This window comes from Bos indicus, chromosome 24, assembly GCF_029378745.1.
Source record: "Bos indicus isolate NIAB-ARS_2022 breed Sahiwal x Tharparkar chromosome 24, NIAB-ARS_B.indTharparkar_mat_pri_1.0, whole genome shotgun sequence".
In the NCBI taxonomy this organism is placed as follows: domain Eukaryota; kingdom Metazoa; phylum Chordata; class Mammalia; order Artiodactyla; family Bovidae; genus Bos; species Bos indicus.
This window is the reverse complement of record NC_091783.1, coordinates 53,129,715-53,153,349: the sequence shown is the minus strand read 5'-3', so window position 1 is coordinate 53,153,349 and position 23,635 is coordinate 53,129,715. Positions and strand designations below refer to the sequence as shown.

General features: G+C 39.3%; 1 protein-coding gene across 1 annotated transcript in view; it reads right to left on the bottom strand.

Moving 5' to 3' along the window:
* The window catches only part of DCC (DCC netrin 1 receptor), a 1,293,116-nt gene that overhangs the window by 234,086 nt on the left and 1,035,395 nt on the right, over window positions 1-23,635 (bottom strand). Inside the window, exon 14 of the mRNA XM_070779092.1 lies at window positions 20,763-20,873. Coding sequence (XP_070635193.1) covers window positions 20,763-20,873 — 111 coding nt within the window. The remainder of the gene's footprint in view (window positions 1-20,762; window positions 20,874-23,635) is intronic.

The window sequence follows — 23,635 nt, the reverse complement described above, 5'->3', positions numbered from 1 at the left end:
AAAAGACTCTGATGCTGGGAGGGATTGAGGGCAGGAGGAGAAGGGGATGACAGAGGATGAGATGGCTGGATGGCATCACTGACTTGATGGGCGTGAGTTTGAGTGAACTCTGGGAGTTGGTGATGGACAGGGAGGCCTGGCATGTTGTGATTCATGGGGTCGCAAATAGTCTGACAGAACTGAGTGACTGATCTGAACTGAAATAGCAGGGAGGGAACACAGCCCCACCCATCAAGAGAAAATTGGATTAAAGAATTACTGAGCATGGCCCTGCCCATCAGAACAAGACCCAGTTTCCCTCTCAGTCAGTCTCTCCCATCAGGAAGCTTCCATAAGCCTCTTATATTTCCTGTCAGAGGGAAGACAGACTGAAAACCACAATCACAGAAAACTAGCCAATCTAATCACATGGACCACAGTCTTTTCTAACTCAATGAAACTATGAGACATGCCATGTAGGGCCACCCAAGACGGATGGGTCTTGGTGGAGAGTTCTGACAAAATGTGGTCCACTGGAAAATGGAATGGCAAACCACTTCAGTATTCTTGCCTTGAGAACTTCATGAACAGTATGAAAAGGCAAAAAGATAGGACACTGATAAATGAACTCCCCAGGTGGGTACATACCCAATATGTACTGGAGATCAGTGAAAAAAAAAAAACAAAACTCCAGAAAGAATGAAGAGACAGAGCCAAAGCAAAAACAACATCCAGTTGTGGATGTGACTGGTGACGGAAGCAATCCAATGCTGTAAATAGCAATATTGCTTAGGAATCTGGAATGTAAGGTCCATGAATCAAGGTAAATTTAAAGTGGTCAAATAGGAGATGGCAAGAGCGAACATCGACATTTTAGGATTAAGCAAACAAAAATGGACTGGAATGGGTGAATTTAACTCAGATGACCATTATATCTACTACTGTGGGCAAGAATCCCTTAGAAGAAATGGAGTAGCCATCATATTCAACAAAAGAGTCTGAAATGCAATCAATTCGGTTCAGTTCAGTTGCTCAGTTTTGTCTGACTCTTTGAAACCCCATGAATCGCAGCACGCCAGGCCTCCCAGTCCATCACCAACTCCCGGAGTTCACTCAGACTCACGTCCATCGAGTCAGTGATGCCATCCAGCCATCTCATCCTCTGTTGTCCCCTTCTCCTCCTGTCCCCAATCCCTCCCAGCATCAGAGTCTTTTCCAATGAGTCAACTCTTCGCATGAGGTGGCCAAACTACTGGAGTTGCAATACTTGGATATAATCTCAAAAATGACAGAATGATCTCTGTTTGTTTCCAAGGCAAACCATTCAATATCATGGTAATCCAAGTCTATGCCCTGACCAGTAATGCTAAAGAAGCTGAAGTTGAATGGTTCTATGAAGACCTACAAGACCTTCTAGAACTAACACCCACAACAGATGTCCTTTTCATTATAGGGGACTGGAATGCAAAAATAGGAAGTCAAGAAACACCTGGAGTAACAGGCAAATTTGGCCTTGGAATATGGCATGAAGCAGGGCAAAGACTAATAGAGTTTAGCCAAGAGAACACACTGGTCATGGCAAACACCCTCTTCCAACAACACAAGAGAAGATTCTACACATGGACATCACCAGATGGTAAACAATGAAATCAGACTTGCCAGGGTCCAGCCCTGGTGGATCCAGGGAATTCAAAGCAGGGACAGCGTCGGTCAGGATCAGGAAACAATTGCTTAATTAAATGTTAATTAAGGATATAAAGAGTGGTTAAATAAGGATAGCTCAGTGAGGAAATTCAGTGGAGAAAAGAGGCTGAATAACTTGGTTTACGTGGAAAGCTAATAAAATTCCAAAATAAGGAATTTGCGTCACCTACGTAGGGTGCAGGCGTCCTCCCATTCTCCCGAAGAAGAGAAGACACTAAGGCCTCCCTGGTCAGATCTTAGAAGCCCAGGCAAAACTAGTAGGCTTGACGAGCCTCCATGCCCCAGATGGAAATTCAGCCAGAAGGTGAGAGAAAGAATGACATGGGGAGACCAAGTTTTGGTGAACAAAGCCCGCACTTTATTTTCCAAAGTAGTTTTTATACCTTAAGTTGTGCATAGGGGATAATGGGGGAAGGGGTAGAGTCAGCAGTAAGCCAGGCTTTCTTCCTGCAAACTTATCATATGCAAAAGTTTAGGTGATTTACTGGCCCAGAGGCCTGTTAACATTTTAAGACCCTTTCTTCAGAAAACTTATTTTTCTAAAGGTGCTTAGTCAGGCGCCACCCTCCAAAAGCATTAGATAAAGTTGCATTTCTAAGGGAAAAGGTGTGGTGGGCTATAACAAGAAAAAGAATTAACTCAAGGGTCCAAGGTTACAAACATTAAAGCTACTACTTACATTCCTATACACCAATTATATTAATCAATACACTGCCGGGGACACAGTAGGTAAGGGATATGGAAACACAGCAGCAAACATTGGCCCAACAAGTGAAAAACCCTTCACCTATACAATTTCTAATCAGTCTTTTAACCGCTCAAAGGAATCTGTATTCAGACAGTTTAGAACATCTCATGCCTCTCACGGTTGTGAACTAAAACTCTCTTGTCATGCTCAGGAACTTTATTAACTGGAGCTGTAATTTAACTCTTTTTCAGAAAGAGGTGGTGGGGGACAGCCCCCCGTAAAGTCAGAGGTGTAGGTGAGAGCACAAGGCAGTAAAGTAGGCAGACTCTGGTTTTGGGGGTAGATGCTCAAGAATTTCCAGGGGGACTCCTGAGGCTCGATCTTGCCTTTGCGTATACCGAGCCTCCTTCCTCATGACCTCTGCCACGGGTGGAGTTCCTCACGCTGGCTTCCAGCAAGACTGATTATATTCTTTGCAGCCTAAGATGGAGAAGCTCTATACAGTCACAAAAAACAAGACAGGAGGCTGACTGTGGCTCAGATCATGAACTCCTTATTGCCAAATTCAGACTTAAATTGAAGAAAGTAGGGAAAACCACTAGATCATTCAGGTATGACCTAAATCAAATCCCTTACGATTATACAGTGGAAGTGAGAAATAGATTTAAGGGACTAGATCTGATAGACAGAGTGCCTGATGAACCATGGACAGAGGTTTGTGACACTGTACAGGAGACAGTTATCAAGACCATCCCCAAGAAAAAGAAATGCAAAAAAGCAAAATGGCTGTCTGAGGAGGCCTTACAAATAGCTGTGAAAAGAAGAGAAGTGAAAAGCTAAGGAGAAAAGGAAAGATATACCCATTTGAATGCAGAGTTCCAAAGAATAGCAAGGAGAGATAAGAAAGCCTTCCTCAGTGATCAATACAAAGAAATAGAGGAAAACAATAGAATGGGAAAGACTAGAGATCTCTTCAAGAAAATTAGAGATACCAAGGGAACATTTCATGCAAAGATGGGTACAGTAAAGGACAAAAATGGTATGGACCTAAAAGAAGCAGAAGATATTAAGAAGAGGTGGCAAGAATACACAGAAGAACTGTACAAAAAAGACCTTCATGACCCAGATAATTATGATGGTGTGATCACTCACCTAGAGCCAGACATCCTTGAATGTGAAGTCAAGTGGACTTTAGGAAAAATCACTACAAACAAAGCTAGTGGAGGTGATGGAATTCCACTTGAGCTATTTCAAACCCTAAAAGATGATGCTGTGAAAGTGCTGCACTCAATATGCCAGCAAATTTGGAAAACTCAGCAGTGGCCACAGGACTGGAAAAGGTCACTTTTCATTCCAATCCCAAAGAAAGGCAATGCCAGAGAATGCTCAAACTACCGCACAATTGCACTCATCCAACATGCTAATAAATTAATGCTCAAAATTCTCCAAGCCAGGCTTCAACAATACATGAAGCATGAACTTATAGATGTTCAAGCTAGATTTAGAAAAGGCTGAGGAACCAGAGATCAAATCAACAACATCCGTTGGATCATCGACAAAGTGAGAGAGTTCCAGAAAAACATGTACTTCTGCTTTATTCACTATGCCAAAGCCTTTGACTGTGTGGATCAAAATAAACTGCAGAAAATTCTTCAAGAAATGGGAATACCAGACCACCTGAACTTCCTCTTGAGAAATCTGTATGCAGGTCAGGAAGCAACAGTTAGAACTGGACATGGAACAACAGACTGGTTCCAAATAGGAAAAGGAGTACATCAAGGCTGTATATTGTCACCCTGCTTATTTAACTTATATGCAGAGTACATGATGAGAATTGCTGGGCTGGAAGAAGCACAAGCTGGAATCAAGATTACTTGGAGAAATATCAGTAACCTCAGATATGCAGATGACACCACCCTTATGGCCAAAAGCGAAGAACTAAGAAGCCTATTGATGAAAGTGAAAGAGGAGAGTGAAAAAGTTGGCTTAAAGCTCAACATTCAGAAAATAAAGATCATGGCATCTGATCCCATCACTTCATGGCAAATAGATGGGGAAACAGTGGAAACAGTGGCTGACTTTATTTTGGGGGGGCTCTAAAATCACTGAAGAGGGTGATTGCAGCCATGAAATTAAAAGAAATTTACTCCTTGGAAGGAAGGTTTTACCAACCTAGACAACATATTAAAAAGCAGAGACATTACTTTGCCAACAAAGTTCTGTCTAGTCAAGGCTATGGTTTTTCCAGGAGTCATGTATGGATGTGAGAGTTCGTCTATAAAGAAAGTTGAGTGCCAAGGAATTGATGCTTTTGAACTATGGTGTTGGAGAAGACTCTTGAGAGTCCCTTGGACTGCAAGGAGATCCAACCAGTCCATCCTAAAGGAAATCAGTCCTGAATATTCATTGGAAGGACTGATGTTGAAGCTGAAACTCCAGTACTTTGGCCACCTGATGCAAAGAGCTGACTCCTTTGAAAAGACCCTGCTGCTAGGAAAGATTGAAGGCAGGAGGAGAAGGGGACAACAGAGGATGAGATGGTTGGATGGCATCACTGACTCAATGGACATGAGTTTGAGAAAACTCTAGAAGATGGTGAAGGACAGGGAAGCCTGGTATGCTGCAGTCCATGGGGTTGCAAAGAGTTGGACACGACTGAGCAATGGAACTGAACTGATGTTCATAATAGTGTTGTTGTTCAAGATACTAAAAAAGTAGAAGCAACGCAAGTGTCTATTTTCATAAGTGTATAAACTGTGCCCTCTACATAGAATGGAATAATTTTAATTTTTAAAAGGAAAGGAAATTCTGACACATGCTACAAGAACCTGTTTTGACATTCAGTTCAATTCAGTTCAGTCACTCAGTCGTGTCCAGCTCTTTGCAACCCCATGAATTGCAGCACGTCAGGCCTCCCTGTCTATCACAGACTCCCAGAGTTAACCCAAACTCATGTGCATTGATTCGGTAATGCCATCCAGTCATCGCGTCCTCTGTCATCCCCTTCTCCTCCTGCCCCCAATCCCTCCCAGCATCAGGGTCTTTTCCAATCAGTCAACTCTTTGCATGAGGTGGCCAAAGTATTGGAGTTTCAGCCTCAGCATCAGTCCTTCCAATGAACACCCAGGACTAATCTCCTTTAGGATGGATTGGTTGGATCTCCTTGCAGTCCAAGGGACTCTCAAGAGTCTTCTCCAACACCACAGTTGAAAAGCATCAATTCTTTGGCACTCAGCTTTCTTCATAGTCCAACTCTCATATCCATACATGACTACTGGAAAAACCATAGCTTTGACTAGACGGACCTTTGTTGGCAAAGTAATGTCTCTGCTTTTCCATATGCTATCTAGGTTGGTCATAACTTTCCTTCCAAGGAGTAAGCGTCTTTTAATTTCATGGCTGCAATCACCACCTGCAGTGATTTTGGAGCCCCCAAAAATAAAGTCTGACACTGTTTCCACTGTTTCCCCATCTATTTCCCATGAAGTGATGGGACCAGATGCCATGATCTTCGTTTTCTGAATGTTGAGCTTTAAGGCAACTTTTCCACTCTCCTCTTTCACTTTCATAAAGAGGCTTTTTAGTTCCTCTTCACTTTCTGCCATAAGGGTGGTGTCATCTGCATATCTGAGGTTATTGATATTTCTCCCAGCAATCTTGATTCCAGCTTGTGCTTCTTCCAGTCCAACGTTTCTCATGATGTACTCTGCATAGAAGTTAAATAAGCAGGGTGACAATATACAGCCTTGATGTACTCCTTTTCCTATTTGGAACCAGTCTGTTGTTCCATGTCCAGTTCTAACTGTTGCTTCCTGACCTGCATATAGGTTTCTCAAGAGGCAGGTCAGGTACTCTACGTGAAATCAGTCAGTCACAAAAGAACAAAAATCGTATGATTCCATTTATATGAAATACGTAAAGTTGTCAAAGTAGTAAAAAGACAAAGTAGAATGGTGATTGCAAGGAGCTGGGAAGAGGGACAAGTTACGAGGCATTTTTTTTAAGATCAAAAGTAGTTTGGAGAAGGGCGATAGTGATGGTATACAATAGTGTGTCTATACCTAATGCCACTGAACTGCACACTTAAAAATGGCAAATGATATTTAATGTGTATTTTAAAACCATTTTTTTAATTAAAAAAATTAGCAGACCCTAAAAGTATGTTTACACTTGTCTCTTTCCAGGTGGTGGTAGAGGTAAAGAACCCGCCTGCCAATGGAGGAGATGTAAGAGATGAGGGTTAGAAACCTGGTTTGGGAATATCCTCTGGAAAAGGGCATGGCAACCTGTTCTAGTATTCTTGCTTGAAGAACCCCATGGACAGAGGAGCCTAGTGGCCTACAGTCCACAGAGTCACAAAGAATTAGTCACGACTGAAGCGACTTATTGCCAAATTCAGACTTAAATTGAAGAAAGTAGGGAAAACCACTAGACCATTCAGGTATGACCTAAATCAAATCCCTTATGATTATACAGTAGAAGTGAGAAATAGATTTAAGGGACTAGATCTGATAGATAGAGTGCCTGATGAACTATGGAATGAGGTTCGTGACATTGCACAGGACACAGGGATCAAGACCATCCCCATGGAAAAGAAATGCAAAAAAGCAAAATGGCTGTCTGGGGAGGCCTTACAAATAGCTGTGAAAAGAAGAGAAGCGAAAAGCAAAGGAGAAAAGGAAAGATATAAACATCTGAATGCAGAGTTCCGAAGAATAGCAAGAAGAGATAAGAAAGCCTTCTTCAGCGATCAATGCAAAGAAATAGAGGAAAACAACAGAATGGGAAAGACTAGGGATCTCTTCAAGAAAATCAGAGATACCAAAAAAACATTTCATGCAAAGATGAGCTCGATAAACGATAGAAATGGTATGGACCTAACAGAAGCAGAAGATATTAAGAAGAGATGGCAAGAGTACACAGAAGAACTGTACAAAAAAGATCTTCATGACCCAGATAATCACGATGGTGGGATCACTCACCTAGAGCCAGACATCCTGGAATGTGAAGTCAAGTGGGCCTTAGAAAGCATCACTATGAACAAAGCTAGTGGAGGTGATGGAATTCCAGTTGAGCTATTCCAAATCCTGCAAGATGATGCTGTGAAAGTGCTGTACTCAATATGCCAGCAAATTTGGAAAACTCAGCAGTGGCCACAGGACTGGAAAAGGTCAGTTTTCACTCTAATCCCAAAGAAAGGCAACGCCAAAGAATGCTCAAACTACCGCACAATTGCACTCATCTCACATGTTAGTAAAGTAATGCTCAAAATTCTCCAAGCCAGGCTTCAGCAATATGTGAACCATGAACTTCCTGATGTTCAAGCTGGTTTTAGAAAAGGCAGAGGAACCAGAGATCAAATTGCCAACATCTGCTGATCATGGAAAAAGCAAGAGAGTTCCAGAAAAACATCTATTTCTGCTTTATTGACTACGCCAAAGCCTTTGACTGTGTGGATCACAATAAACTGTGGAAAATTCTGAAAGAGATGGGAATACCAGACCACCTGACCTGCCTCTTGAGAAATTTGTATGCAGGTCAGGAAGCAACAGTTAGAACTGGACATGGAACAACAGACTGGTTCCGAATAGGAAAAGGAGTTCATCAAGGGTGTATATTGTCACCCTGTTTATTTAACTTATATGCAGAGTACATCATGAGAAACGCTGGACTGGAAGAAGCACAAGCTGGAATCAAGATTGCCGGGAGAAATATAAATCACCTCAGATATGCAGATGACAACCCTTATGGCAGAAAGTGAAGAGGAACTAAAAAGCCTCCTTATGAAAGTGAAAGAGGAGAGTGAAAAAGTTGGCTTAAAGCTCAACGTTCAGAAAACGAAGATCATGGCATCCGGTCCCACCATTTCATGGGAAATAGATGGGGAAACAGTGGAAATAGTGTCAGACTTTATTTTTCTGGGCTCCAAAATCACTGCAGATTGTGACTGTAGCCATGAAATTAAAAGACGCTTACTCCTTGGAAGGAAAGTTATGACCAACCTAGATAGCATATTCAAACGCAGAGACACTACTTTGCCGACAAAGGTTCATCTAGTCAAGGCTATGGTTTTTCCTGTGGTCATGTATGGATGTGAGAGTTGGACTGTGAAGAAGGCTGAGCGCCGAAGAATTGCTGCTTTTGAAGTGTGGTGTTGGAGAAGACTCTTGAGAGTCCCTTGGACTGCAGGGAGATCCAACCAGTCCATCCTGAAGGAGATCAGCCCTGGGATTTCTTTGGAAGGAATGATGCTAAAGCTGAAACTCCAGTACTTTGGCCACCTCATGTGAAGAGTTGACTCATTGGAAAAGACTCTGATGCTGGGAGGGATTGGGGGCAGGAGGAGAAGGGGACGACAGAGGATGAGATGGCTGGATGGCATCACTGACTCGATGGACGTGAGTCTCAGTGAACTCCGGGAGTTGGTGATGGACAGCGAGGCCTGACGTGCTGCGATTCATGGGGTTGCAAAGAGTCGGACACGACTGAGTGACTGATCTGATCTCATCTGATCTGATCTGAAGCGACTTAGCATGGATGACCATGGTGGAGATGAAGTGTAAGTATTTGGGCATTTGAGAGGCAGAGTCAACAGAGCTGTGTAAGGAAGAGGTTCCATGATAAGTCAGAGATCTTTAGCTTGGGCAACTGGTGAATAATATAATGAACTGAGGAGAAACAGACAAATTCTTTGGTCATGTTAAATGCAAGGTGCCTACTAGTCACATGCATAGATACCAGGCAAATAGGGTATATAAGTCTGAGACTTTGGAGAAAGACTGTGGAGAAATTTATATCAAGAGATGAGAAGCGCCAGCATATAAAGGGTATTTAAAATAAACCTGCATGAAGACAGTGTGAACATGTGTGTAAACAAATAAAATACAAATAAGATGATGTCAAACAAATAAGACGATGTCAAGCAGATATCATTAAGTCTTCCCGCCCCACACTGGAAGACCAGGTTCTTTACAATGGCCTAAAGGGTCACGTGTGACGTGCCCCTTGGCGCCCTTAGTTCTCTGTCCTCGTCTCCTTCCGCTTTCCCCCTTGCTCACCTCGCCCCAGCCATTCACTCCGCGTCGGACCCTGACTTTCCCCAAACGTGACAGACATACTCTGGCCGCAGGGCATGGCACTTGCTGTACCTCTGGGAAGCTCTGCCTCAGATATGCCTTCCTCCCTGACCTTCTTCAGGTTTTGTTATCTAATTTCCAACTTCAGACTTCTTTACCTACCATATTTTAAAATTGCAATCTTTACCTAAACTCTTCATCTCCTAATAATCTCATTTTTCCCCCACCGCCATAGGGTTTATGGTCACTTACTGTGCTACCTATTTCATTATTCTTTGTCTCATCTCTCTCCATGAATTCTCTATAATGCCAATAATTAGAACAGTTCCTGGCACCAAGTGCTCAAAAATACAGAAACAAAGTCTACGTTTCCTATGAGGTTCAATACAATTATCATTATGTACAACTCATTACATATAAAATTACCACAATTTTATATAACTCTCTATATATGAAAATTTTTAAGGAAAACATTAAAAAATTTTTGACATTGAAACAACACAAAAGTACAGTTATTAATGTCATTTTGTCTTGGTCACTGGCAAGATTTGTCTCCTCTGGCTCCTGAAAATGAAAATGATTGCTGCTGCGTACCGTGTACTACGGACAAGGCATTGCCAAGTTGTTGGGACTTTGATATATCTGTTCTCTATGTAGTATGCTGCATATTATGGGTCATTTTGTTAGAGTTTAGCTCCAGTCCTTAATAGCCTACATATACATACATATATATATATATATATATACACACACACATATATACATATTATATATTATTTTTTAACAGAGAATTAGAGAAAGCCAATGACATACCCACACTCTTTCCAGACAGCTCTGATACATACTAATGTTTCATTTCTATTGGCAGTGCTTGTTCTCAGCAATGGATATCATCTTCCTTGTCACTCACTTCTACAAACTGTAAATGCTGCTTGTTTATTGCAGTGGACATTCACTTCTAATCATCATTTAACTCTACCATAGGGAGTTAAAGGATATGTATTAGGATGTTTAGAGCAATGGTCTGATAATCTTTGGATGGTAAGGCCTGTGTTGCTTTGTGGTGTGTATTTTCTACCTACAATACTACATATTTACTGCTTCTATAACAAAAGTATATTCAAATGTTACAGTGGCTTTCTAAATTTGTCCATAAAGATCCGTCAAGATTTGCTTCAATAGGATAAATGTATGTTATATAAAAGCCATATCTTTATAACTATTATGTATTTCTTTATAATTTACAAATTTTTATAAGTTAATCTTTTTAACATTGAGTAGTAACTCTCTGTCCCAAAAGATATATTTGGCTTTTAGAAAATTACCAAAGATAAATCTATATTTATTTTCTGTTAGAATGATTAGCATTTTTACTCCATCCCTTTACTTCTAATTCTTTCACATCTTAATACTTTATATTTGCTGATTATAAATATCATATATCTTGATGTTTTAAAAATCTCAGTTAATAATCTATCCTTTAACTGGTGAGCTTAATCCATTTATGTTTTTTGTTATTACTATATGAGGATTTATGTCATTTTATTACACACTTTTAATTTCCTATTTGTTTGTAACAAACAATTAGTTTTCTTCATGATTTTGTTTGAATAGGCTAAAGCACTCTCCCCCACCATTATTTTTTCTCCTCTACTGAATAAGAAATTATATACTCTATATCCTTAAACTTGTCATTTTTCAATTTTGAAAGGTTATGAAACTTGAAATGTAGAGTTAATTATATCTTTACTTTTCATAAGAACAACACTAAAAAAAATCTCTAAACTGTTTAATCTCCATGATCTCTTATCCTTTACCACCTCATTTTTGTCAACTTTTTGTTAACTTTCCAAAGTATTATAATTTTTGTTTTATAAAGTCATAATGTGTTCAGATATGCCCATATATTACATTATTTTGCTAATCAATTTCTCTAATCACACTTCTAATGATTTTCTTTTTATCTTTTTTTAAAAAGTATGGCCCTTTACAAAAAAGATAGTGGTGATAAATTCTCTTTATGTGAAGGGTGTTTATGTTTCTCCTTTCCTTGTATAATTATTCAGTTGGCTATACAATTTGGGGATGATGGAAATTTTTTGTCAGTACTTTGCAGATATTTCATTGCTTCTTGGTTTAATTGTCACTATTGGGAATTCTTCATCAATATAATTATACTTCCTAGATAAGTAATCTCTCTCTGGGGCACTTTAAGCTCTTCTTTTTGTCTTTATCTCTGTACTCTTCAATATATCAAAGCTAAAGCATTATTCCTGAGTCTGATAATCCAGGTATTTCATCAATTCTGGAAAATTTTCACTTCTTATCTTTTGAAAAATCATTTCTCCTCCATGCTTTATTTTCTTTGGGGATTATGACTGATGCATGCTAAATTTTCTTATTTCATGTTTCATGTCTTTAGAATTTTCTCTTTTTATGTATTACCATGTGTTAATTTTGTTTTCACCTATGTTTACTATATTATTTAACACATCCAGTGACATTTCATTTCAATGACTATTTGGTTTTCATATTTAAAGTTTTTACTTTTTTCTAATCATTTAAATAAACTATTTCTCAAATCTGGATTGGCCTTTTCTATTTTTTGGAAAGAACTTGTTTACATGCTTTGATTGCTTAAGTGTTGTATATTTGAGATTTGAAGTTCCATAACTGGAATACTGGTAGTTATCAATATAAAATTATTTACCCATTTCATATATGTACGTACGAATACGTGTATGTGTTGTCACACCTCCTGTCATTCTGATCTTCCTGTTTCCTTCTTCTAAGAACACTTTTGGAGAAGGAAATGGCAACCCACTTCAGTATTCTTGCCTGAAAAATCCCATGGACAGAGGAGCCTGGCAGGCTACAGTCCATGGGGTTGCACAGTTGGACACAACTGAAGCGACTTAGCTTGCATGCATGCAAGAAGACCTGACCACAGTGGATCCCCCTAGAGAATTCAGGGACATGGATATTTCCCGGCCGGGGCCGGGGGGCGGGGGCGAGTGGGGTGCATTATGCAGCCTACCACAACTCTTCCATGTATTCTCTTCTTCTTCCTTCCTTGTTTCTTTTCTACTCTTTATTTAATTTCTTGCAATTAGTCAAAAACTTATTTTTCTCATTTCTCATTCTTCTGCCTGGAGATGCCCCACTTTTCAGAGTCTGTTTTTTGAATGCATATGATAATTCTGATATGCACTGTTTCTTCTTTCTGGGTAATCTCATCATCTTAGAGTTTATTATTATTCTTAAAATAAACTTTAATGTGATCTTCCTCAATGCCATGTGCCCAAGGAGTATTACACCTATCATGCAGATTCCAAAAGACAGAAGTTCTTTTGTGGCTCATTTTGCAAATGAAGTGAATTTGCAGTAATTCCACTTTACGATTACCTAAAAGACACTTGCTCCTTGGGAGGAAAGTTATGGCCAACTTAGATAGCATATTAAAAAGCAGAGATATTACTTTGCCAACAAAGGTCCATCTAGTCAAGGCTATGGTTTTTCCAGTGGTCATGTATGGATGTGAGAGCTGGACTGTGAAGAAAGCTGAATCCCGAAGAATTGATGCTTTTGAACTGTGGTGCTAGAGAAGACTCTTGCTAGTCCCTTGGACTGCAAAGAGATCCAAGAAGGAGACCAGTCCTGGGTGTTCATTGGAAGGACTGATGCTGAGGCTAAAACTCCAACACTTTGGCCTGGGAGGGTTTGGGGGCTGGAAGAGAAGGGGACGACAGAGGATAAGATGGCTGGATGGCATCACCGCCTCGATGCAAATAGTTTGAGTGAACTCCAGGAGTTGGTGATGGACAGCAAGGCCTGGCGTGCTGTGATTCTTGGGGTCGCAAAGAGTCGGACACGACTGAGCGATTGAACTGAACTGAACTGATCAGGCTAATAGGGCTAATTATCTGTTTCCTGGGGGCAGGAAATTAGAGCCTGTTCTTAGATTCAGAGGTTTTGCTTACATCACTGTCGCATTTTCAGGATTCTCTGTGTTGGTAATTTTTGCTAGACAAGCTCCTCCATTTTATGGTAAGGGTTTAATTTATATCATTATTGATTTGTATAACAACTTCTACCTGTTCACTTTAATTTTATTTTTAAGCAGCACAAATGGATACCCATGCTGTTTCCTGGAGAATGCCTTGCTGAACTTAATCAAAAATTCCTTCATATCCTATGCAAGACATTTACATAAGAGCTTTGGGGAATTCTAATGATTTTGTTTTTTTAAGCTGATATTTTGAGATGCAAAATAAATATTTTAAAACTTCCCAGCTGTTAGTAATAGCAAACATGCTTTTAGGGAACCCTGAACAAACAGCGAGGTTTGGCTCTATAATTACTTTAACAAAACATCTTAATTAAAAGGGTAATCCATAAGGAACTGGAGTATTTCTCCAAATTAGTGCTTTTTTTTTTAATTTAAGCATATTATTTTACTAGCCAGATTATATTGGATAATCATTACACAGTTTACACACATTCTTATTGTGTGATATCAAAGTTATTTTTAAATTTGAATATCATAAATAATGCCTCACTAAATATATTTTGCCCAGTGCTTCCCACCACACCACCCTTCCATCACCCTCAGATAATTTCCTTATGTAAGAATTCAAGAAGCAGAATTTGCTTATGTTGCTTAATATATATTACTATTGATCTTCACACTGCTTAAGCCAAACAGAGAAGGCAAAAGAAACTACAGAAGTCATAGAAAGAGAGGGAATGGCTTTCACTGCTTTCAGCTATCTATATGCATCACTGCTTCTGTTGAACTGACGTGCAAGGCTTCAAGTTATCACCCTAATGAATAAATCACAGCTTGGAGTTCACAAGGAGACTCGGAAGCAAGGAGAGACAGCTATCCAGTAACACACACTTAGCAGGTCCAGCACTGGGCCTCCCTCCCAGCACAGATTTCTCTGGTTACAGCAAAGAATACCTCTCATTTCAAGTGGTTTTCACAAAGATTGCTTGCTCCTTATCCAAAAGCTTAAAGGAAATCAAAGCCATTCTATATGGAAATCTGACTTCAGAAAGCTTAGCCTTGAAAACTTTGATAAAAGTCATCTAAATCTCAATTTATAATTAAACATTTACTTGAATAAGTTAAACTCTGAGATGAATATTTAAAGAAAACCCCCCTAGCTTAAATATATGTATATGATTATTCTATAGATTCTGTATAGATTCCATATTCTATGCTATTTCTACATTTTCAGATAGAGAGAAAGCCATCAGGCTGCATATTTTGGGGCTACTAGTGATCACTTCTGGGCTTGTCCATTTATCCAAATCTTAATTCTTATCCAAGGTTACACTTTTTAATATTTGAATGATGCAGTCAAATGAAGAAAAACCGGAGGAAGGAAGAGGAATCAGATTCAGTTTCAGGGAGTAGCTCAGCGAACAGAGATCACGGGTCAAGAAGCTGAGACAGCCTTAGGATCAAATGTGCGGTCTTTCAGTGCAGCAAGTGAAACCAGCGCTTTACAAAGCAAATGGAACACACCTGGCCCGGACTTCTACAGTTAAATGCCCTATTAGTCTCCACTCTGTTTTAAAGGCTAATGATTCTCAAGGAGTATAGAACAGGTGCATGCATACTCAGTCACTCCATTGTGTCCAACTCTTTGCAACCTAATGGACTGTAGCTTACCAGACTCCTCAGTCAGTGGAACTGTCCAGGCAAGCATACTGGAGTGGTTTGCTATTTCCTTCTCCAGGGGATCTTCCCGGTCCAGGAATTGAACCCACATCTCCCCATTGCAGGCAGATTCTTTACCACTGCTCCACATGGGAAACCCTAATTATCTCAAATCATAAACTATAACAGCATTATGTACAAGAAGTATGGACTCCACTAGCTTTCTTCTATTAATTTGTATTTACATTTTATCAGATTGCTAATGTTCATGGCCAGTTCTTATGGTTCACAGTAACTGTTTAAACAATTTTAATCCAAAGGTCTAAACAATTTTAACCCAATGAAGATGTGAAAGAATGAGTGAAGAGGCAACAGATGAAATGTGTTGAAATGTGTTAAGATAATTGGTTGGTAAAGGAGTAGGAGTGAGGACGAATTCTGAGCTAATAATGATAGATGTGCTTTTTCTTAAGCCATACTTTTTGAAGAATGTTTACTATTCTGTCCTACACACCCTTCTCTATAATCCTAGCTGTCAGTCCCCTTTCCCTGAAGTTTCTACTTTAAGTACTCCTTGTTCTTATGAAGCCTGCTCAATCACTGCAGCCATTGTTAATGCCTCAAGAGAGTTATTCCTGTTTTTCACATTTGTACTGCCCATTACTTGGCACACCATAGGTACTGAATCAGTACTCAAATAAGGAGAAACATAGGGAGAAATGCTGCATGCAGAAGAGAGATACTATTAAGCTAAAAACATGGTACAGTTCAAACATCCAAAGAAACAGCATTTATTAAGACTCCATGCATGAGCTCGCATAGAGGCCCTTGATTAGCACAGATGTATGAAACTGGCTTCCCTCGTAGTGCAGTGCTTAAGAATTCGCCCTGCAATGCAGGGGACACCAGTTTGATCCTTGGCCTGGGACGATCCCACATGCTGCAGGGCAACTAGGCCCACGTGCCACAACTACTGAGCCCACGCGATGCAGCTACCGAAGCCTGTGTACTCCAGAGCCCGTGCTGCTCAACGAGAGAGGCCACTGCAAGGAGAAGCCTGCTCACCGCAGCTAGAGAAAGCCCTCACAGGGCAACGAAGACGCAGCACAGGCAAAAATGAAATTCAATAAATAAATAAAAATAAATGGAAAAAAAAAAGATGTGTATGAGATGGAGTCTACTTAGATCCAAGGGATATGAAGAGAATGTAGTTAAGTGGGAGTCTTGTGCCATCCCAGGAGCTGCGAGTTTACGTTTGGTTCTGCTTACAGTGTGAGTCATTCAGAGCAAGGAGTAGGAGCACGCAAGTCAGCGGAGCATCCCATTCCTCCCGGGTATTTTATGGGAACTTCAGCACCTCCACTTCATTTATTTTCACTCCTTCCAGTAAGAGACATAGTCCCTTAAGTTTGGGTAAATGATATGACCTCATTTCTTAGAATCTTTTGCCTTGAATCACTATTTTTACCATCACTGGGTCAGTTCTACAGGATTCATGGACACTTATCTTTGATAAACTGGACTGGACACTGACTCACCCAACCTGGTTTGAGTATCAGCTCCATCATTAACAGCAGAGTGAGATCAAGTGAGCTTAATTTTCTTAGCTTAACTTACTCTTTAAAAATAAAGATAACAATATATACTACAATGGAGAGAAGAGAGCATAAAACACAATATATAAAGGTTAAAAGTAATTTCTCAAGTAAAACAGAGAAAGGAACCATTCCTATAGCACATCCTAACCATCCTTGTATGGTTTGCATGAGACCAATCATGTTCTCGTCACTTTGGGCCCAGCTCTCCTGACCTCCTTGTCATACTTCAGACACCAACGGGGCTCCAGTCTCTGGATGTCTATTCTTGCTATTCCTTCTGCACCAGGGGCTCTTGTCTGAACTATTTGTATGGCCGTCTCCCTCACTTTCTCAAGATCTGTGCTCACGTTTTCCTAATGTGTGAGATCTTCTCAAATCCCTACATAAAAGAGTACTCCCTCATCATTTGCTATAGCTTCTGCCATACTTCCTTTTTTTTCACATCATTTGTCACTACCATTTCTACCTTGATAAAATTTATACTCTTTGAGAATAGTGACTTTGTTTATTGTTTTGCCCCTAGAATCTAAAATAATGCCTGGTATAGAGAAACTTTCAAGAAGAAATATATGTTGAAAGAATGAACACATGATTTAAACTTCCCTAATCCATTACTGAAGGGTATACACTCTGCAAAGTGTGACTTGATGTAGCTCTGTGACTTCTTGATTTATCTGAGACAAGTTAAATAATATTTATTTTCTAAGGCTCAATGTACTTTATTGTAAAGTAGTCCTGAATTGGCCCATGTATCAGTTCAGTTACTCAGTCGTGTCCAACTCTTTGCGACCCCGTGAACTGCAGCACGCCAGGCCTCCCTGTCCAATACCAACTCCTGGAGCTTGCTCAAACTCAAGTCCATCGAGTCGGTGATGCCATCCAACCATCTCATCCTCTGTTGTCCCCTTTTCCTCCAGCCTTCAATCTTTCCCAGCATGAGGGTCTACTTCTAATACACCTTTTGAGTTTTAAACAGGATATTTTCTTCAAAATGCAAACATAATTGTCCGTAGTTTTAAAAAATTATTTCATGGCTTGCTTAGGATAAAGCAGGTTATAGCTTTAATGATATTCTTAGGATAAAGTTCAAATTCTTATTTTGGTCTTGCCAAACACAGAATCTGCCTTTCTTGCAAAAGTAATTGTGTGCCATCTCTGTGTTTCAGCCTTGATGGTCTTTATTTCAAGACCCTAAGAGCAGTACTATGACCTATGTTGACTTCAAACTTGCATTTACTTTGCCTTCTCCTCAGTTTTTAATGTATGCTTTGCAGTGATAATTCTTGTTGATGCATCAGGTCTCAATTTTAAGCACAAATCTTCTCTATATCCATCTGTTTGCCTATCTATGGTTCTATTTAGGCATCCATCCTAAGTTGAACTATAGGATACTGCCAATATTCAACCAGATTTGTACTATAACAATGACGATTCCCTATGACTTCATTTAGAATGTTTCTTTCTAAGCTGCTGCTGCTGCTGCTGTTAAGTTGATTCAGTCGTGTCTGACTCTGTGCGACCCCATAGATGGCAGCCCACCAGGCTCCACCGTCCCTGGGATTCTCCAGGCAAGAACACTGGAGTGGGTTGCCATTTCCTTCTCCAATGCATGAAAGTGAAAAGTGAAAGTGAAGTCACTCAGTCGTGTCCAACTCTTCACAACCCCATGGACTGCGGCCTACCAGGCTCCTCCACCCATGAGATTTTCCAGGCAAGAGCACTGGAGTGGGGTGCCATCACCTTCTCTGCTTTCTAAGCTACACAAGGAAAATAATCATATCTTTCTTATTTATTATTATATCCTCAGAGCTCAGTACAATGTCTGATGTTAGGAAAACTTTCTATAAATATTCTTTGAATTAATGTGCTATTACATAGCAGTGATTATCAGTATTGTGGAAATAGTATTTGTTGGTTGTTTTACTGCCAGCATAATCATGTTGTAAAACCAAGACTGTGACTATACTAAAACAATTGAATGGCAGTAAGTTATTTATAAAGGGAAGACAGGAAAGATCACGGAGGAAGAAAATTGAAAGAAGGAGCCTAAGGAAGAGAAAGGGAGAACAGATTTCAGAAATGGTGATGGAGAGGAGAGAGGGAGAGAGAAAAATGAGAGGAAAAGAGAGAGACAGAGAATTGTCAGTTTCCAGGAACTTGAATATTTTCAGGTCTGTCACTGAAGAAGTACGTGAATTCCATTTTCAATTAGTTAGGTAGCGATCATATTCTCAATACACATGTGTTTATTCTTTTAGCCACTTTTTTCTTGGTCCCAGTTTGGATCATCTAGTTTTAAGTCTACTGATTTCAACTTCCTTCTTTTTCAAGTATCTTTCATTTTTTATAAATTTCTACTTCATGTATCTGTAATTCTCTAGAGTATATTTCTACTTTATTATTTGTATTTTTGTTTATTCTATTATTTATATTTCCATTGCTTCCATTACCCCTTTCTCTTGAATTTTATTCTCATATTTAGTCATGATGCTTTTTATTTCAAGAAGTACTTCTCATCTGATAATTTTGAAGATTTTGTTATATTGAACACACTGATATGTGATTTTATATGAACCTCAATATCTCATCCACAAGTATTTCAGATAACTATCAATTAAGAAAATAGGGCAGACTATCCTTTATGTAAAAAAAGTGCCAAACATTAATGATCATATCATAAGCTAGTCAAAAATACATATTGCTATTTGCAGAAGTATCATAAAAGAGCCAGAGAAGCTATGTAAAATAATTACATTTTATGCTTATTATCGGAAATTGCAGGCATTACTCTGAAGAACATGGTTAAGATCCATTACTTCAAATAAAATAAATAGAATAAAGGTCATATCAAATTTTTTGAAAAAAAGTGATTTGCTATGAAGACTAAAAAATGGGCCAAAGAACTAAATAGACATTTCTCCAAAGAAGACATACAGATGGCTAACAAACACATGAAAAGATGCTCAACATCACTCATTATCAGAGAAATGAAAATCAAAACCACTATGAGGTACCATTTCATGCCAGTCAGAATGGCTGCAATCCAAAAGTCTACAAGCAATAAATGCTGGAGAGGGTGTGGAGAAAAGGGAACCCTCTTACACTGTTGGTGGGAATGCAAACTAGTACAGCCACTATGGAGAACAGTGTGGAGATTCCTTAAAAAACTGGAAATAGAACTGCCTTATGACCCAGCAATCCCACTGCTAGGCATACACACTGAGGAAACCAGAAGGGAAAGAGACACGCGTACCCCAATGTTCATTGCAGCACTGTTTATAATAGCCAGGACATGGAAGCAACCTAGATGTCCATCAGCAGATGAATGGATAAGAAAGCTATGGTACGTATACACAATGGGATATTACTCAGCCATTAAAAAGGATTCATTTGAATGAGTTCTAATGAGATGGATGAAACTGGAGCCTATTATACAGAGTGAAGTAAGCCAGAAAGAAAAACACCAATACAGTATACTAACGCATATATATGGAATTTAGAAAGATGGTAACAATAACCCTGCATACGAGACAGCAAAAGAGACACTGATGTATAGAACAGTCTTATGGACTCTGTGGGAGAGGGAGAGGGTGGGAAGATTTGGGAGAATGGCATTGAAACATGTATAATATCATGTATGAAACGAGTCACCAGTCCAGGTTAGATGCACGATACTGGATGCTTGGGGCTGGTGCACTGGGACAACCCAGAGGGATGGTATGGGGAGGGAGGAGGGAGGAGGGTTCAGGATGGGGAACACATGTATACCTGTGGCGGATTCATTTCAATATTTGGCAAAACCAATACAATATTGTAAAGTTTAAAAATAAAATAAAAAACATAAAAAAATAAATAAATAATTTATACGGCATTGCTGAAGACTCTATATCCATTCAGGGTTTTTTGATTTGTTTTGTTTTGCATCTAAAGATACAGGAAAAAGAAACATCCCTAACGTGGAAGTTCATCAAATTTTTAAAGGTATTCTTTGAAGCTGAAGTAACAAAGAAGACAGATATCAGAGTGACAGTGATGGGGAAAGGTCTTACCATCAAGATCATTCTCTGGAGTCTCTGCTGTGAACCAGTTGGAAGGTGGGCCAGTGCCATTGACTGTCATGGCTGACACCTGAAAACTGTACTGACTTCCTTTCTCCAGTCCTGTGAAAGAATTTTCCACAGAAGGAAAAAAAAATAAGTTACTGAATAACAAGTATTTTTCATGGGTTTTAAAAGTTTTAGCAAAATTTCAACAATACTAAACATGCTTTACATTTTGTGTGATTGTTGTGGTAATTACTGTTATTTTGGCCAAAAGGGTTGGAAGATTACAGCAAGAAATCAAATTATTTTTCATATATTCTCATTTATTTTTCCCAGTTTACAAAAATGTTTCCTTGAAAATAGCCTCAGGGCAGATGCAGAATACAAAATACGAATGATGAAGAAATAATCAAAAATAGCAAGGATCATTTTTCCTCACAGTCCAGAAGAAGCCTGCCTATAAATCAAGAACAGTCAATCTAAAAATTTATGCTCCATCATTCATTCAAGGTCAGTGATTCCTTTGGGCAAAGAAAGAGAACTCCAAAGCCACTGTACTTCAGCTGAAAATACTAGGTTTTCATCTCTCGAAAACATCTCAAGGCATATTTGTTTTGCATTAGGTTCCACACTACAGCATGAAGAAAACCTGTCTCTGTGATAACTTGGACGCGGATTGCAGTACTCAGTGATGACCTATGAGCTGATTTTCCGGCACACAGAGAGTACAGGAAATAAGGGAAGCCTTGTGCATCATGGCCGAGTGTGACATGTATAAATTTGTAATGTGAATAACTTTCCTTTTATCTGAGTTTCAACATAGCTCATCAACGTGACACATGTTTATAAAACAAATAACGCCTCTCAGAAGACCATATGACTTTTCTGAGACACTGAGGACTCGGTGTAAACCAACAAGCTCTTAAACCTTAAGGAGTTGAACAGCACTGATAACAATTAAAATATCATCTCTCTTTTTTCCCCATTCATTTGAAATGGCACAAACATTTGGAGCCAAGGAAAAATCATAAATAAAATAGCCTCTTAGAGAAATGATGCTTCTATTAAATACAAAATTATGTATTTGTTTATTTTTGTACAGAAGGATGAATAATTCTTGGTACTGAGAAGAATTCTAACTTGCTACTAATAGATGGCTTTTAAGCCATGGTTAGAATGAATTTGGTACAGTTGAAGGCAGTCATCTTCAGTAACTAGGACTTTTAGAGAAGGCAATTTGATAAACTCACCCACATATAATACTGGCCACTTAAGATACGTCTAATTTTATAAAATACATTGGAAGGCATGGGTTGAGAATAGTGTTGGTACTGTTGTTTCTCTTACTGTGAGTGCTTCAGTTTACATCCATAGAGTCACCACGATGCCTGACTCACGGAAGGCACAAACAGAAACAACTGTTGGAAGGTTTATTAGAGCAAGTCTTAGCACTAAGGAGATACTAGGTTATAATACAATACCCAACACCATCAGCAAGGCGGTGAATGGATGCTTTTAAACATAAAAGCTTCTTTAGCTGGCTTGTGCTCCCCCTGACCTGTCCCTTAATTAGCATGGCATCAATCTGATATTCGTTAATGTTTTGCACCCTTTCCTGGGTACTGCTGTTGATTCCTGAGGCAGAAGGAGTACAGAGCTGTCTGGGAAATCAGAAAGCTCATATGAAGAGAATTTGGGGAAGTACTGTTTACCTAATCATTGAAGCTCATGAGTTTCACAGTTGTCTCACCTGAAACAGTTTAATTTCATCAAGAATATACTCTTTTGTATTAAGAAGAAATTTGACTTCATTTTTCTTTGAAATGGATGGACAATTATGTCAACACTATCTCCAATGACTGATGTGGAATACCATCTTTGATGGTTAGTTTTATATGTAAACTGGAGTAAGACTAAAGTCCCCTCAATCAAACACTTATTGTTGCTGGGAAGGTATTTTTGTAGATATGACTAAAGTCCATAGTCCATTGATTTTATATAAGGGATATTATCCTAGATAATTTGGTGAGCCAGATTTAATCAGGTGAAGGATCTTAAGACCAGACTGAGGCTTCTCTGAAAAAGAAATTTCACCGGTAGGGAGCAGCTTCAGCTTGAGAGTTCCAGCTGCCTCTCCTGATGGCCTGCTCTGTCAATTTTGGAATTGTCCAGCCAACCATCACCATCAATTAAGTCAATTCCTTGCAACAAATCTCTTAGTATATATCTCCACTGATTCTGTTTCTCTGGTCAACATACCTTGATGAACATGTCAACTTCTTACATGCAATATTTTGACACATAAATGGAAATCCTTCTGAATGCCCTATACTCTGTCCCATTCATTTGACTTTATAACAAGTGATGCGTTTCATGCAGACTTTACTGATTTTAACATAGCTTAACTAAAATATAGAAAGGGCTTCCCTGGTGGCTCAGACGATAAAGCGTCTGTCTGCAATGCAGGAGACTTGGGTTTGATCCCTGGTTTGGGAAGGTCTGCTGGAGAAGGAAATGGCAGCCCCCTCCAGTATTCTTGCCTGGAAAATCCTATGGATGGCAGAGCCTGGTAGGCTACCATCTGTGGGGTCGCAAAGAGTTGGACACAACTAAAATATCTTACTATAAAGCAGATACACAAATTTCTCTTTATAATTTTGCTAAAATTCAAGTTACATATTTTGAGTTTAGGCTCTATCAGTATCATTAACTCAGTTTTGAGTAAAATGAAAGCTGACTAATAGCCTGAATAATAATTTGAAGTAACTATTAAAAGGCAGTTAAGAGACCATCCATTGTTTCCCCAATGGAGCCTCACCTGGCACCCCCCACCCCACCCAGCTACTTATCAGAATATATTTTCTAACCAAACACAGTAA